Source organism: Electrona antarctica (assembly GCF_951216825.1).
Source record: "Electrona antarctica genome assembly, chromosome: 8".
Taxonomy (NCBI): domain Eukaryota; kingdom Metazoa; phylum Chordata; class Actinopteri; order Myctophiformes; family Myctophidae; genus Electrona; species Electrona antarctica.
Window position 1 is genome coordinate 18,943,328 of NC_136789.1, and position 17,374 is coordinate 18,960,701.

Below are 17,374 nucleotides of genomic sequence, written 5' to 3' on the forward strand. Positions count from 1 at the left end.
GGTTCAAATTATATTTTGATGAATGAATTTTGCATCCTGCAGAAACATGAGATCCCTGTTACCATTGTCCCCTTCGGCTGTCCTGTATTCAGAAATAGCACAAAGTACAATGTTTGCCTCCGAGGAGAAGCATAATTATGATATGATATATAAAGACTATTCAAGTAAAGGAACAGTACCTCAAACTGTACACTAACTCAAGAGTAACAGCTCAGTGGCCTGTGATCAGAGTGACCACGCCATGAGACTTGGTTCAATCCCTGGCCGGGTCATACCAAAGGGTATACAAATGATACCTAATGACTCCCTGCTTGGCACTTGGCATCAAAAGGTTGGATTGGGGGTAAGTCCCTGCGGCGGATCCCACCGCAGCTCCCGGCAAAAACCCGCCCTCGCTGCTCCGAAGCCCTGATGACGCAATTCAGCAATACTTTGTTCATTCATGTTCTAATCATGTATACAAAGTACTTAACTGCTTAGACGCCAGGGGGCGGGGCGCTAGGTGGCGAGTGCCAGCTAACTGCTTAGACGCCAGGGGGCGCTAGGGGGCGAGTGCCAGCTAAATGCTTAGACGCCAGGGGGCGCTAGGTGGCGAGTGCCAGCTAAATGTGCAACATGAGGCAGGGAAGAAGACGTGTTGTTGTTTTGCCTGAAAGTGAAAGTATTCATACCCCCAGCTCTGCTGAGGCCCACAGAGGCTACTCGCAATGCGATAATTGTTTTGATTAGCGGGAGCTTGAATTAATGTTTTATAGGCTCCGATGCATGCCTACTTTATCTCATTATGAGCCATAATGTCAATAAAGACGGCGTGCACGTGCGTGCATGCAGGGCTTTTGGATGTTTCTTACATGGATTCATAATTCATATTTTTTTAAACTCTGGATTAACGCTAATTTATCAAATCTCGGGATCTCGTCCCTGACTACCTGTGCAAAGGTAAATTAATCTCGTTATCTCAGCCACGGCTACAGGAGAGTTAAATACTGTTTAAAAAATTTACATTTTGGACCAAATGGCCATTGCTGTAGGCGAGTGTGAATTATGATTATGAATTTGCCATGTGAATTTAATTATTTTAAAAGGTGTGCGTCTTTGCAGTTTTCACAGCTGGGACCTGGGATAAATCAGCTGTCTACACAAGGCCAGAGGAGCAAATTTAATTGCTTTCCACAATTAATTTTATGACGCTCTTTCCTTTTGAATGTTCAAACGTTCGGGCATCCCCTTTCATCCTGCCGAGTAAATCCCACCTGTCTCAAACAAGGAAACCATTAAAAGTATTTCCAAATTCCTCCACACTAAAATCAGATTCCTTCACACAAAAAATAAAATAGTTAATTTATCAACCTGCAACCCAATATTATGTTTGGGAAACAGTAACGCCATAGAACAGCTACTTAGAGGTAAATAATGTGATGATAAATAATTAAATAAATAAAAGGATAAATCAAAATAGATTTGCCAAGGAATAATATAGGGCGCGTTTGGAAATACCGCACCGGAGCGCACTCGCCTATTAGTTTAAATTGCACAGTGGCTCAGTGCGCTATTTCCGAACGTGCCCATAATAAACCAAAGGAGCGTGATACATCATGGGAGAGTGTGTGTGTGCGTGTGCGTGTGTGTGTGTGTATGTGTGTGTGTATGTGTGTGTGTTACAGTAACGTATCTCCCCCTCTTTTAGTTGTTCAAAGTTTGTGTTGATCCAAAACTCACTTAACCTCAGATCAAACGCCTGGCTGCGCTGTACTGTACCCCCTTTGTGAACTGAGGCTGGTGTTATTTATTTAATTGTGTCCCCTTGGACTTGGAGTAACCTTCAGATCAGACTCAATTTGTGGTCTTTCATTTCACTAAGGAGTTTTAAATAGATAACAGCGGGAAGCTGTTCCTGCTTTGAGGATTATTTTTTAAATTGAATCGAATCGAATCTCACTAGTATAATGTTCGTCAGTCTGTCTGTGTCTGTGGTGGTGTTTTGTCCTGTATTGTCCAGTTGGCCCAAGCATACTTGTAAAAGATAACCAGTGAAGCGGTAAGAGCACATGCCCGTTGTGTGGATGGTCACAGGATTCGAACCCTGGCCAGGGGTCGATTGCAGTCGCAACGGGTTCCTAACGCCACATCAAATGGGTTCAGATCTGAGCAAAGTCTCCTGAGGAGGCGTGCCTGAAGCCTGGGAATCTCCAGGCGTAAAAAACGGATGATGATGAAAAAATTGTTATTGTTGTTATATATATATATATATATATATATATATATATATATATGAGAGCGTGTGCAGGATGTGTGTGTGTGTGTGTACTGTGTGTGTGTGTGTTGTACTCACAGTTTCTCCAGGGAGGAATATTGTGAGAAGACGTTGTCAGGCAGCGTTCGGATCATATTGCTCTTTAGGGACCTGAAACGGAAACCACAGAAATGTCCCAGTTACTCCAAAGGCACCTCACACTCACTCACTCACAGGAATCCGATGCATAATGCATAAAAAGAGATGAATGAAAGGTTAGAGCAGGACTTGGGTGTTAACTGTCTCTTTTGAAACAAGCTTATGCAAATTAGGTCTCCTGCCTCAACATAGCCCCGGGGCTACGGATGAGTTAAACTTCAATCACTCCCGAACGGAGAAGTTACCAAAGCATGGCAACCGAAACAAAGACAAACAGAAAGAAAAACACTATAAAATAGCCTGTGACTCTGTTAGGAGTCACAGTCACAGTATGCCAATATATGGGTTTTCATTCTGTTGTATTTGGTTTGGTTGCAATGTGAACTTGTACAGCAGCTATTTTGGAAAGTTTGAAAATCTATTTTTTATATATCATAAGAGAAAATCTAAATAGGTATTGTAAGTGGTTAACTAAAACTAATAACAAAACCCACTAAAATTAAATAATAATTGAATGAAATACCTTTACAAAAAAAACAATAACTAAATGAAACTGTATTGTTTACAAAAGTAACTAAAATCAGGAGTACAAAAATCGTCAAAAATAGCTAAACTGGCGAGTTGGTGGCCGGGATCGAACACATGACCTTGTTTGGTCAAAACCAGAGCCATAGAGTAAGACAGATCGAGTACAGAGTTACACAAACTCCGTTCACTTCATGGGGCCAGTCCAATGGCGGCTCTTCTACATAGACTTGTATTGAATGGGGACAACGAATGGGGACAACCGGATGTTTACGGAATGCATTGGAGTGTATATGGGCTCGCGCGAGTACATGACCGTCACCACGTGACCGGGCTGTTTGCTGCCTCCTCAATATCGCAACTCTTCTATTAGATAGCTCTGGTCAAAACAAAGACGAGAGCGCTACTGAGTGGGCTACACGGACACAAAATGAGGTGTGGGTGGTCTGGTGCTATCAATGCTATCTTAATATAGCTGAGAACGATAGTACCGCAGGACCAGCCCCAGTCTGCAGCGCAGACACCCTCGCAGTATTTCCCTGCTATTTGAATGCATTAGATTGAGTGACCTACATACTGTATGTATTGTATGTTGGCTCGTAGTTGCAATGAAAAATCTCATGTTCAATATATTTGTGAATGGTATTTTGAGAGGGGGCCAAGCACAGAATAGATTGGACTTATAATGGCACCTTGGGGAGTTCCATGTTGCCAGAGGGAAATGGCAATAAATGGAACTTCCCAGGCCGAGAAGTATTTTATTATACTACACTATAAACAGATGTGTTGTCTAGTCCAAATAATTGTTTTTACATCAAGAGGGGTTCCCTAGTACTTTGTTATAGCGGGAGCTTTCCGAGTAAATCTTAATGGCATGTGATTATATATTCAGTTCCACAAGTAGCCTACTTACAATTTGCAATTTAGCCATTTAGCAGGCTCTAACTACAATGATCACAAGACCCCCCCAAAAATCTATTCTCTCGTTCTAGGCTGCAAAGAAGGTGGGAAACGTGTTCATTCATATTTCCATATTAGCCGTAAATTATATAAAAGACATCGATTAATGTTGAAAATGTGTTAAATTTTTTATTTTAGGTTAGATTGTCCACCATGAAACTGGGAGGTAGGGGTTCGATCCCCGGGCCGGGTCATACCAAAGACTGTAAAAATGGGACACAATGCCTCCCTGCTTGGCACTCAGCATCAAGGGTTGGATTGGGGGGTTAGATCAACTGCAAATGCGCGGCACGGCTGCAGCTCACCGCTCCAAGGGATGGGTCAAATGCGGAGAACAAATCTCGGATACAGCAAGTGTTTAGTGAATACATTTGGACCAGCTGTATGCTCTTCTGTTGAGAAATGAAGATCCTGTGGAAACGTCTGACCACACTACTGGTTGACAAATGGTTCTGCCTGAAGGTCAAACATCTTTGTCTCCCTTGGGCCCTGAAGAAGTGGCTCTGTTGTCCATCGTACAAACTTCAGCACTCGCGCAGGGGACCTGGGTCAGATTTATGGCATGAACAAAACTAAACGCCTCTCTTAAATTAAATGAGTCCTGGTTGTACGTACTAAACAAGCAATCGGGACAGCTTACAGTGCAATTCTGCTGTGCCATTTACGAGGAAAGCAGCTCCGGGATATTATTAATATGCTCTGCTGGGGTATTCGCCAGGGGACAAAGTCCCAGTCCTATATGCCTCTCTGTGACTCCACTGGAGCAGTTATCCAACCAAAACCAGGTCTTGAAATTCACTCAAACAAAAAACAATGCCTGGCGCTGCAAGGCATTGTGAGCTTGTAGATCAGCTACTTTTTGGAAAAAAGGTGAAGCTTACTAATAAGTATTGATGGTTTAAGTGGTTTAATGTCTGAAAATACACATTAACATGAATCCAACATACACAATGTTGTCAAACAAGTCTATGAAGCTCATCTACGGTATGGAATCTAACACATTTTTGAGCAGTGCCTCCACTCCATTACGGAGCTATGTCCGTCCATTCATCCGTATGTCCGCAATTGAATTGCGAGCTGCTCTGCCCCCCCCTCTCCCCCCGGAACAGAGAGAACGATTTCGTCTTAATAGTGTGATTGAGGCCTTAGCGCCACGGGAGAAAGACGGGGAAAGACGCTTCGCTCCAAAGATGTGCTCATTGTGCTGTGATAGAAGTTGGAACAATACTCTTTACCTCGACATGAAACGGGAAATAATCAAAGCAATGCATTTGTTTTTGGTATAAATCTAATTAACACTCATAAAGCCAGACCCGTAGGGCCATGGATTAAGATTTGTACCCTCTGATAGCCAAACCCGCTGCGCTGTGGGTTGTAAGGGTTCTGTTAGATTAATTCAGATCAACGTCTGGGCCACCCCTGTGGCTCAACTCTCGGGGAGGATTGATGCCGCAACACTGGGAAAACACGTGACCCCCGAAACACTAAATAGGACCGGTCCTGTGGCAGTTTTTTGTGGGGTAGACGAGTTGGTTAGTTTGTAGTATTAGCTTGTAGTATTAGTTCAGTATAGAGTCCCTATAGTCCCTGTCCCCGTACTCCCCAGCTCCGATGACCCAGTGCCTGGACCGAGCGGTGTCCGATCGAGCACCCTGTAGGAGCAATGAGAAGCCCATACTCCCCATCTCCGATGACCCAGTGCCTGGACCGAGCGGCGTCTGATCGAGCGCCCCGTAGGAGCAATGAGAAGCCCGTACTCCCCATCTCCGATGACCCAGTGCCTGGACCGAGCGGCGTCAGATCGAGCGCCCCGTAGGAGCGATGAGAAGCCCGTACTCCCCAGCTTAGATGACCCAGTGCCTGGACCTCGCGCCGGCGTCCGAGCGGGTCTCGGTCAAAGTTTTGGCTGATCCCCCGGTGGAGTAGCCTATAGTGATTCCCAGCCCTCCTCGTCCGAGGATTCTGGGACCGATTGGGGTCCAACTCGGGAGGATGAACCTACCCCTGGTGACTTCTTCATTTCTGGTATGTCTGTACATTACATTTGTATGATTATTTATTTGATTATAAATGATTTTATTGTGCTGCTGCGATCTTTACATTACATCCACCATTGTTTTGAGCAGTGCATTTATTTACATGTAAGCGATACAAATGTATAGCCTCTACAATGAATCCATACTACTGTATATGTTGTTTGATAATCAGTTATATGATTTTATTATTATTTAGCGTGACTTAGAGGCCACGGTGGTTTTGTACAAAATGGGGGAGGAGAGGAGGGGATGCAACATTTGTATCGCTTACATCCTACTATAAATGCGCCACGTCTCTGCGTGTCTGCGTGCGTGTGTGTACGGTTGTAATGCACATAACTCGAGAACCGTTTGACCCACCGACTTCACATTCGACACACGCGTTCCACACCCCCACAGGGAGTGCAGTGCCCGGTATCGGGTCGGTCGGACCCACAGTTCTCCAGAACCACCACAAAAGGCTCTGCTCAGGCTCTGCCAGTGGGCCTAATTAGCCTAAGTCCCCTCACCTGTGCAATTCCCAGCCTCTGCCTCAGCCAATTGATTGCCATGGCAACCCCACATCTGTAAAATTGATTACTTAACCAGTACACTTTTCACAGTCAGTTTGCACTCTTCAGGCACAGGCAGACAGACAGATACAGAGATCTCCATATACAGTATCAACACAAAAGGGACAGACAGATAGTTAAAATGGGTGCTATGACAAGTTGACAACAGGTATTATTAGGTACCCAAGTTGCATCGTTCTCAAGTAGGCCGGTGGCTGATGGGCACGTACAGGTCTAGTGTTAGTGTAAATGGGGACATGCAACTGTGGAAATGCGGGGATGACTTTTTTTGTCGCCTCGCTATTATGTAGCCTTTGTATAAATAAATAAAAATGTTCATGGCTTGTCGAACTGCAAGCAGAAAGGCGATCGACTGGGGGAGGAGGGGGATCACAAAATCGTGGCATACTACTTTTTTGTCACCCTGACCTCGCTAAGTAGGCTATTATAAACAAAATGTTCTGTGGCTTATTTGTCAACTAATTCACTACTTGAGGCTCGAGCAGAAGGGATGGGGGTGGGGTGTTGATATAGACACTGTTACTGCATACTGATAGAATGATGTTGATTATTTATTTTATTTTATATAGGTGATGAGGAGGATGAAGAGCAGATGGTGCGTGCGTTGGACGCATATGAAGCTGCAGGTAAAAAAAATACCTCTTCCTCCGTGTAGTGGTATTGGCGAGGTGTTTCAACTTTGTGTGTGAGAGAGCTTGTAGATCAGCTATGTTTTTACTACACTACACTGTATCTCTGCATTCAGTTTACTCAGTAAACTATAGGATCATAGAATGCAGAGAGACAGTGTAGTGTCTCAGTAAACTATAGGATCATAGAATGCAGAGAGACAGTACTGTCTCAGTAAACTATAGGATCATAGAATGCAGAGAGACAGTGTAGTGTCTCAGTAATCTATAGGATCATATAATGCAGAGAGACAGTGTAGTGTCTCAGTAAACTATAGGATCATAGAATGCAGAGAGACAGTGTAGTTTCTCAGTAACCTACGGTATAGGATCATAGAATGCAGAGAGAGACTGTGTGTGCTTTCTAATACCGAGCAACTTAAAGTCAAAAGCCTACCGACTCCAAGGCTTACTCTGTGTGTGTAACTCTGTGTGTGCACCCACACCGTGTGAAGTCTGTGTTAACAGGCAGGCAGCTGATTTATTCTAAGTTGTATGCCGGTGTCGTGTGGCAAATATAACTAATCTACAAGGTTGTTGCATCAGCGACGCATTGTGGACTTACATTTTTATATTTGAATATTCCTTCGAATATGGAATATTTGTTTGCAGCACTATCAAGTTGATCCTATTCTGATTTATTTGGACTTCTGGGATAAAATCCGGCTGGATTGTCTGATCCTGGATCACAAAATATAGGATTTAAAAATCTGATCCGATCAGATAGGGATTAAAAGTTGTGAACTCTTGGGCCCTTGTGATGACTGATTATTAGTACTTTGCTGCCCCGCGGTTGCCGTTGGTTTGATGATCCCCTTCTGATGTCTCATCATTATTAGTGCTCGTCTTTGTCACCCGAGGACAGAGTACAGCTGGGGTGAGGTCATTAACACGTTTAAAGATCAAATTGGTGGAAGAAAAGTTAACACAACTAAGCATTTCCTAAAGATGGAGTGCCACAATTTTTGTATTTTTCCAGTTTTTCATGTGTCCATGAGGTGACAGTACTTCATTAGACACCCTGGAGTCGTTTTTATGTGCAATGGTGTAATAACTTTGTATTTAGGGTTTCTTCCTGGAGGCTGAACCCTTGACAGTCAAACGGGCCAATGATATAAACACTGATAGTGTGACGTATTACTATTGCACACGCACCTCCCCCTCATATATATATTTTTAAATACGACAACCTCTGTGGGCAGAGCTGCCTGCCACAGACACACGTGTGAACTGAGGACAGTTTCAATGCCAGGGTGCTTAGCTGGAGGAAATCAATAGCCTACAATATATTGGCAAATTATTCATGCTAAATGATCTATCAAACTAATTGTTTCTGCTGTTAAACTATGATTTAATTGGATGATGAGATGAGCTGATTGTGACAATAGGGTCAATATAATTGGAGGAAATAAATAAATGATTACATTTTTTTTTTAGAAAAAAACAGATCTGATATGATATGGATGCGTGGATTATAGGCCTATACATGGATAAATGGTGGCAGTATAAGTGCATAAGGATGCTTATCCGATATCTCAGAAATATGGGAAGTGTTCACTTCTAACATTCACAAAAACATGAGTTTTTGTTACATTACAGACACCAATTTGTCATTTTGTAAACAAAATGGCAGAGCCATGGGCTGTCCTTGGAGGGGGAGGGACTAGGACAAGTGGGTGGTTTTAAAGGAGGAGGCGGAGGGACTGGATTAGGTGGGTGGTGCTAAGGTTAAACTCACGCATACCTAATAGACTGGTGGGTGTGTCCACATAAAACCATCATTTTAACAAATACTGTACACTTTTTTGAAAAAATTATACCTCCTTATATAACAATAACACCTGATGATCATGTTTAAGGGTGGAAAAAAATCACGGCACTCCATCTTTTCCTAAGAATTGTGCAATGGTGTCATTTAATTTGTGTGTGTGTGTGTGTGTGTGTGTGTGTGTGTGTGAGAGATATTTTGCGTCAGGGGGTGTAACAATGTTCTTATCAAGGGGGGAAAATAAGCCCAACGTATTTCTGACATTATAGATACATAGACCACATAATACAGTATGACAGGACGGACGGACGGACGGACGGACGGACGGACGGACGGACGGACGGACGGACGGACGGACGGACGGACGGACGGACGGACGGACGGACGGACGGACGGACGGACGGACGGACGGACGGACGGACGGACGGACGGACGGACGGACGGACGGACGGACAGACAGACAGACAGACAGACAGACAGACAGACAGACAGACAGACAGACAGACAGACAGACAGACAGACAGACAGACAGACAGACAGACAGACAGGGCAAAAGAAAGGATAAGGAACAAAAGAGCAAGAGAACCGTGAAGTGAACAAGAGAACATTGACAGAAATATATTTTTAAACATAAAAAAAAACTACAAACAATCCCTGACACAAAATATGTTCAGATGAGCGTCCGTGGCCAAATACTAATTTCGGGGGTATTTATAATAATAATAAAATAAATCTATATTTGTATAGCAGCTTTCATGACAAGAAATGCAGCTCAAAGTCCTTTACAGAGCAATAGAATAGATGGGAAAGGCATAAAACAACATTAAAATAATAGCAGTGAACTAGAAAAGTCGCAATTTTTGAAAAATTACAAAGTGTGGTTGTTGCAGTCACTTGTTTTCCCTTTTTTAGCCCTGTCTTGGTCGATACGTCCTTCAGATCTTTAAGTGATTTGGAAATTCTGTAACGCTTGAATAATTTGGTCTTCTGCCCCTGCAAGGGAATTTATGTCTTTATAAACGATTGTAAAACATAGATTGGTTACGTGACCAACAACAGCCAATTAGCTACTACAAACGTTATGCAAAGCTCGGCCAATCACAGCAGGAGTTCTTCTTCTTCTTTCGTGTATCATCAGATGGCCAACTCAGTGTCATGCAGCCATGCCCTCGTCTCTGGTCCTAAGTCAAAAAGGCCAGTTCTAATACTAGGTTACTCTGGAAGAAGAATAATAAGAAAGTGTGACAATAACTAGTCTGTTTGCCCTTTGGGCAACCACTAATAAGACAATACATGTATACAGCGAGGACATGAATAACAACAAGGATTTTAAAAGCTCAACTAAAAGCAAGGGTGTAGAAGTAGGTCTTGTGCTGTGCATTCAAATCACACCCGTGTGAAGTGAGTGGTGCAACTCCGTGTGGGGGTCCCCAGAACATCCAGACCCCCAGGAACGCGCCCAGGGGGGGGCGGCCCGGTTCCGGCGAGATGCCCCGTGTCCGAAACGTTTGAGAAATGACAGTTACCCTGTGGGTGTCCCTGTACTGTACTGTACTGTACTGTACTGTACTGTACTGTACTGTACTGTACTGTACTGTACTGTACTGTACTGTACTGTACTGTACTGTACTGTACTGTCATATATGAAATCATCATATATACAGTTAGTGTGTGTGTGTGTGTGTGTGTGTGTGTGTGTGTGTGTGTGTGTGTGTGTGTGTGTGTGTGTGTGTGTTAGGCTGCGCAACAGTGACACTTGGTGGTGAAAACCAACCAAGAGCTATTTGCGTGCTCGGACACACCCAGGGACACAGCCAGCCAGCCAGCCAGAGACACACATAGCTGTCTATAGGAGTGGTTGCACCAATGTCTACAGAGACTGCCTGTCGAAGGTACAGTGAGAGTTTGTTCCACGCCTTCAACATAAATGTTTGAGAACAGAAGCAGGAAGCAGCTGGTCACTTACAGCAAGGTGACGTTGCGGGAGAGATGAGGCACCTCATCCAGGTTCATGTCAACACACCACACCATGGTCTGTTTACAGTCACAGTGCTCTGGATACTCCTGTAAGACTGCACACACACACACACTTTAGCCACTCATTTATGTCCACATAAAGGAGAAACATACAGGGGCACAAATAAAATTGTGTTATATGTTTTCATGATACAATAGGCATGTCACTCAGTACTCTATGGGTATAAGTTGTGGTGCAATGCACACACACACACACACACACACACACACACACACACACACACACACACACACACACACACACACACACACACACACACACACACACACACACACACACACACACACACACACACACACACACACACACACACACACACACACACACACACACACAGGGCCGCTTTAAGGGTAGTGCGAGTGGTGCGGCCGCACAGGGCCTCGCACATGCGAGGCCTCGCGCTAGGCAGTGTTTTTTCTTTTTTTTTAAGAAACAATAATCGCATCGCAGCCCGTTCCGTCGCAGTTGATTTTTCACCTATTTAAGCTGCGGTCGGTTTGGAGCCCCCGGGTCCACGATCACACTTTTGATGGGCTCCGTGAAGAGGCCTGGTCCACGGTCACACTTTTGATGGGCTCCGTGAAGAGGCCTGGTCCACGGTCACACTTTTCATACCAGACAGTGGCCTTGTGGTTAGAGTGTCCGCCCTGAAACTGGGAGGTCGGGGTTCGATCCCCGGCCGGGTCATACCAAAGACTGTAAAAATGGGACCCAATGCCTCCCTGCTTGGCACTCATCAAAGCGTTGGATTGGGGGTCAAATCTACTAATCAAATGATTCCCGAGCGTGGCGCACGCTGCAGCTCACCGCTCCTTGGCTGCGGCTCACCGCTCCAAGAGATGGGTCAAATGCGGAGAACAAATTTCACTGGGGTAATGTGTGTGACAAATCGTATGACTTTGACTTTGACTTTGGTCCACGGTCACACTTTTAATGGGCTCCGTGAAGAGGCCTGGTCCACGGTCACACTTTTGATGGGCTCCGTGAAGAGGCCTGGTCCACGGTCACACTCGGCAGTCAGTTGGGGGTTGGGGGTCCATATTGCTCATGTTTGCACAGTCAATCAGTAGCGCTCTACTCGCAACGCGAAGCGCTGTGAGCTTGTACAGTAGATCAGCTATTGCAGACTCGCACTGCATGATAAAAACCAAACCCACAATAATAATAAATCAAGAACACTTACGTTATCTGCACTATACAAAACCAACTTTGTTTAGTGTGGTAATCCTCATGCAGTATTTAAATTGTCTTTTGTTGCGGAGTCAGTTCTGTCAGAGCCTATAGAACGGCACTCGTGTGTGTGTGTGTGTGTGTGTGTGTGTGTGTGTGTGTGTGTGTGTGTGTGTGTGTGTGCACGCGCATGCGTGCACACACAGAGAGAGAGATAGAGAGAGATAGAGAGAGATAGAGAGAGAGAGAGAGAGAAAGAGAGAGAGAGAGCGAGAGCGAGAGAGGACGAGAGTATGGTGCGGCGGTGCGCACTGCCACGGAGAGATAGAGAGAAGGCAGGAGAAATGTTTGATAGAATGTAAAAGACGATGTTTGTTAAAAGTCTTTACCAGACTTTAGTGTGCTTGTGTGTGTTTGGGGGGGGGGGGGGGGGGTTGTTTTCACGTCACTATGGAACGGACAGCAGCATGCTGCCGCGCTGCAGAAGCAAGTCCAGTCTGGGTGAAATTCGCATCGGAAAATTAATATAATGGCGCGTTGGTCACGGACAGAATTGCATTTCCCCGGGTCCCGACGGGCTTGCAGGGCACACACACACACACACACACACACACACACACACACACACACACACACACACACACACACACACACACACACACACACACACACACACACACACACACACACACACACACACACACACACACACACACACACACACACACACACACACACACACACACACACTTACAGCATTCTTCAGTGTTGTCTTCATCCAGACTAGCGTTCGTTAGGATTCGACCAAACAGATCAGCCCATCCAATGTTGTCCCCTGCAATCACACAAGCACACACCACACCCAGGACTGTTTAATGATAATGAACTTCATTTATACAGAACCTTTCATAGAAATGCAGCTCAAAGTGCTGTAGAGTACAGCAAACAAAATATATTAAAAAAGACAGATTCAATTAAAAACAACAACAGTAGCAGCAAACGGCTGAACCGCTGTGCAAATAGCGGAGGAGCACTAAATTAAATGTAGAACAAAGATGTAATTGTTAGAGACGAGTTGTCAGTTAGAATAGGACCACTTTGTAAGATGCTAATTAACCCATTCTGGGCGGGAACCCCTTTTGGTGTTAGCATTATGTTATGCTTTAGCTCAAGGGTTTTCAACTGATTATTAAACAGGGACCACCACCCTGACTGAGAATCAACCTGGGGACCACTACCCTGACTGAGAATCAACCTGGGGACCACCACCCTGACTGAGAATCAACCTGGGGACCACCACCCTGACTGAGAATTAACCTGGGGACCATTGTTGTGTTGGGAGGGGGGATATGGTCGTGGTGTGGGGGAAAGAAATTAACCTTCCATATTAAACTCATGTTGCTGTTCATTGTAACTTACTCTATGAGTAAGCAGACACTTGCGATTGATTATGGGCACATTTCCTTATAATGGTGACTCAACCAGGCAAACCGGTACGGTTTCCCTTGAGATTCTAACTCACTTTTCTGTGGAAGTTCTTGACATCCGACTTCCCAGTAACTGACAACATCGATGCGTCATCATTTGTCACCAGATAATTTACTGCATTGTTTCTCAACTTGTGGTCAATGCAATAAATCTTCACTTTCCTACATTACTAAATGCATGGTCATGGACCACATGCAACACCTTCACGGACCACCAGTGGTCCACGGACCACATGTTGAAAACCCATGCTTTAGCTATTGAAAAATAGCAGATCTACAAGCTCATAGCGCGCCACCGAGTGGTGCGCTACGAGCTTGTAGGTCTGCTATTTTTGAAAAATCGAAGAACCACTGACATGCCGATGCCGCCCCTTTTCCTGGCAGTGCGGCGTGGAGCGGCAGTAGAGTGACATAATCCCCCGGCAGATGCCGCCCCTCCCCCCGGCAGCGCCGCGTCTCATTGCCGTAGAATGCACTCACTGCTTCTGACAAGGGGAGTGAGCTAGGAGATATACTTGTCGCGGGAGGAGTCATTGCTGAGGGATCTGTTGATTGTGCGCTGAAAGGCAAGCATTATAAGAGGGGCTGCGTTGCTTGAGGCTGATGTATTGATTGATTGATTGAAATATTTATTAACAGTTTGCAGAATTACAGTACATTTCAAGCACAAACTCAATACAAACACTTAACTGTGAGTGGACAACCCAATTAAGCATTACACTTGTTTACAAGAGGGTCCACCTTGTTCAATTCATCAAAACATTTAGAGACGTACAAATAGACACTTCTATATATAGTCAAAGAACAGAAAAGGAATTCATCATAAGGGAGGTAAAAAGGGAAAAGAAACATATACAGTAAGGGGGAAAAGGGGGTGGGCGGTGGGCGGGGGAATTCAGATTTTACGGAGGCCAGTTTCGAATTGCAGCCGTCCGTAGGTGCCCTTTGAGAGCGGTTTTGAAGGAGGCACTTATGAGTCAGCTGGCCAAGGACAGGCTGATATCCAGAGGAGATGAGAGAATCTTGATATTCTGAGGAATACAAGTCTCTCCCAGGAAACCCTTGCTGCTGCTCATGCAGCACTGGGGGATGATGCAGATCTCAAGAATCTCATCAGCAACCTTTTCTCACAATCAGAGGTCAGTGAGATGGCAGACTACTGGAGGGACTTCCTGTCCATGACAGCTAATGCAGAATGTGCATGCAGTCCATATCTACAACTGGGAAGAGTATGTCAGCTCTCTGCGTGCTATGCAGCCGTGGATGCTAGCATACAACAACAATAAGTATTGGAGGTGGCTGCCTGACTTCTGGGATGATGCTTCATTTCACTATCACTCGAGATCAAGAAGGCAACCCATACAAGTGGTTGGACTATGTCCACAAGGTGTAATCCATCATCCTTGCCCGCCATTGTGATGCTCACAATATCATCTGTGTGAATGACCCATACGATGCAGCATACTCTTTTCAAAATCTTTTTATTCAGGTTTTTCGACAATAGCCCAGGGGCAAGTATTAGACAGACACATAAAATATAAAAATAAAACTCAATCCCCTATCCCACCCTCCCCCCACCCACAATCCCATGGATAGTCGGAACAGTCTGGAGGAAATAAAATATATATATATATATACATACACACATACACAAAATACATGCATACATAATTACAAAAAATAAAAATATAATAAAATAAAAAAGCAGATTTTTCATAGAGCAGATTTTGTTTCTGTTGTGGTTTGGCGTTGGCCGAGGCATAGGCACGGCACACTATGCAGTTTGTGTGTTGTGGTAGAATGTCATAAACGGGCCCCAGGTCTTGTAAAACTTTTTCTCAGAGCCGGCAATTGAAAACCTCAACATCTCCAACTCGAGACAGGACATTATATCACGAAGCCACTGACGGAGCACGGGCGGGGCAGCATCCTTCCATTTGAACAGAATGGCACGCCTAGCGAGCAACAAGGCAAAGTCGACCATACGACACTCTATGCGTGTTAGAGGAAGGTCATCCCTTCCAGCAGTGCCAAGGAGAGCCACTAAGGGATCTGGGTCTAGATTTTGATGTAGAATGTTGGATAAAGTATTGAACACATTCCCCCAAAATGGTTGTAATTTAGGACACATCCAATACTGATGGATCAAAGTTGCATCACCGCTCTTGCACTTGTCACAGGTAGGAGTTACGTCAGGATAAATACTAGCCAGTCTAGCCTTAGACATATGAGCTCTATGGACTATTTTAAACTGCACTAAGCAATGTCGTGCACAAAGAGAAGACTTATGTATAGAAGAAAAAATAGAATCCCAAACTTCATCAGACAGTGTGAGGCCCAGATCATGTTCCCAGTCAGCCTTTATCTTATCTAAGGGCGCTGGCCTCGAATTTGAAATGATATCATATAATATTGAAATGGCGCCCTTAATCGTCGGGTCAAAACGATGCAGCATACTCAACTAAAGATGATGAGCGAGACCTGCGTGTACAGGGTAAGGCACATGTTACCAACACGTACATGAAATTGAATGACACCTTCCCCTCTGCTAAGGCATTCAAATGAGTCACAATGAGTGGTTGCAAAAATGAATATGCAGCTACCTCACAGACCTGGCACAGAATGTGAATGCAGCGATTGTCAACTCTATGCTGTTGGCCCACATTGCATCAACTTGTCAACACAACAACCAATGGTAGACTACAGCATTGAGCAGTCTGAAGCTGACACCATCCTCTTCACTGTTTATGCAGGCTGTGATGCCAACTCAGGCTTCTATGGCAAAGGAAAATCATCAGTGTATGACAAGGTTGTAAAAAGCTCTATGGCACAGCAGCAGCTCTCATGGTGTGGAGATAGCCTTGACCTTGAGAAGGAGGTAGAACAATAGTTCTTTGCATACACGGGACAGGTAATCTATGGAGACAAGAAGCCTGTGGTGCCAAGTAGAAGAGAATGAAGAAAAAATAATGAATCTGTCTCCCTCCAGATGGAGATAGCCTACGCCAACACTGCCTCCACACCAACCACTTGGCGTATCTAGTGCTCCACCCCACACTGAAGGACCACCCCTCACCACTCGGACAGATTGGGAGTGGTGGGTGGTCGCTGTTCTCCTGTCTGCCACATGCGGCCTGCTCTCCCAACACACCTACCTGCACCAGTTGAAGAAGACGAGGAAGTTGAGAGTGAGGAGGAGGAGGATGAGGAGGAGGATGATGCACAGAGGAGGAGGGTGGAGTCATTTGAATCTGATGATTCAGAAACCAGTGACACAGAATGCTATCTGACACATGTGTTTTGTGTCTGTAAAAATTACAACCCCCAAATAGATTGCTTTCCTATACAAAAGTAATGTCTTCACTCTACTGGATGGCAGCCATCTTGAATTACGGGGCTCAAACGAGGTCTTATGATTACAATGGTGTCAGATTTGGAATCCTCATGGTTGACTTGTATGGAAAAGTGTCTTCATACATGATTCTAGGTCATCTAGATCAAAAGTTAATTTTTGGCTATGGCGCCGGACGCCATTTTGAATTTGGCCCTCTAGCAAAAAATGCCGGGATTTTTGCGAGGGACCTGGGGGCTAAATCTTTTATAAAGGGTCCATAGAGGTCAAATCAATCATCAAACCATCCTTCCCAGAGGATGGTCACAGAATCTTAGTCTGTGACCCTACTAACAGATGTTGAGACTGTGCTTTAATGTTGTCGTTTTCTTCAATGCCTGCGGCACCTCCCCTCCCCCTGTCACGC

At 44.7% G+C, this 17,374-nt stretch overlaps 1 protein-coding gene across 1 annotated transcript in view; it reads right to left on the bottom strand.

Annotated features, from left to right (window-relative positions):
• LOC306928393 (relaxin receptor 2-like) overlaps window positions 1–17,374 on the bottom strand; it is a 147,420-nt gene that overhangs the window by 70,635 nt on the left and 59,411 nt on the right. Inside the window, exons 4-6 of the mRNA XM_079508449.1 lie at window positions 12,884–12,964; window positions 10,888–10,993; window positions 2,333–2,404 (exon numbers count right to left, since the gene is read on the bottom strand). Coding sequence (XP_079364575.1) covers window positions 2,333–2,404; window positions 10,888–10,993; window positions 12,884–12,964 — 259 coding nt within the window. The remainder of the gene's footprint in view (window positions 1–2,332; window positions 2,405–10,887; window positions 10,994–12,883; window positions 12,965–17,374) is intronic.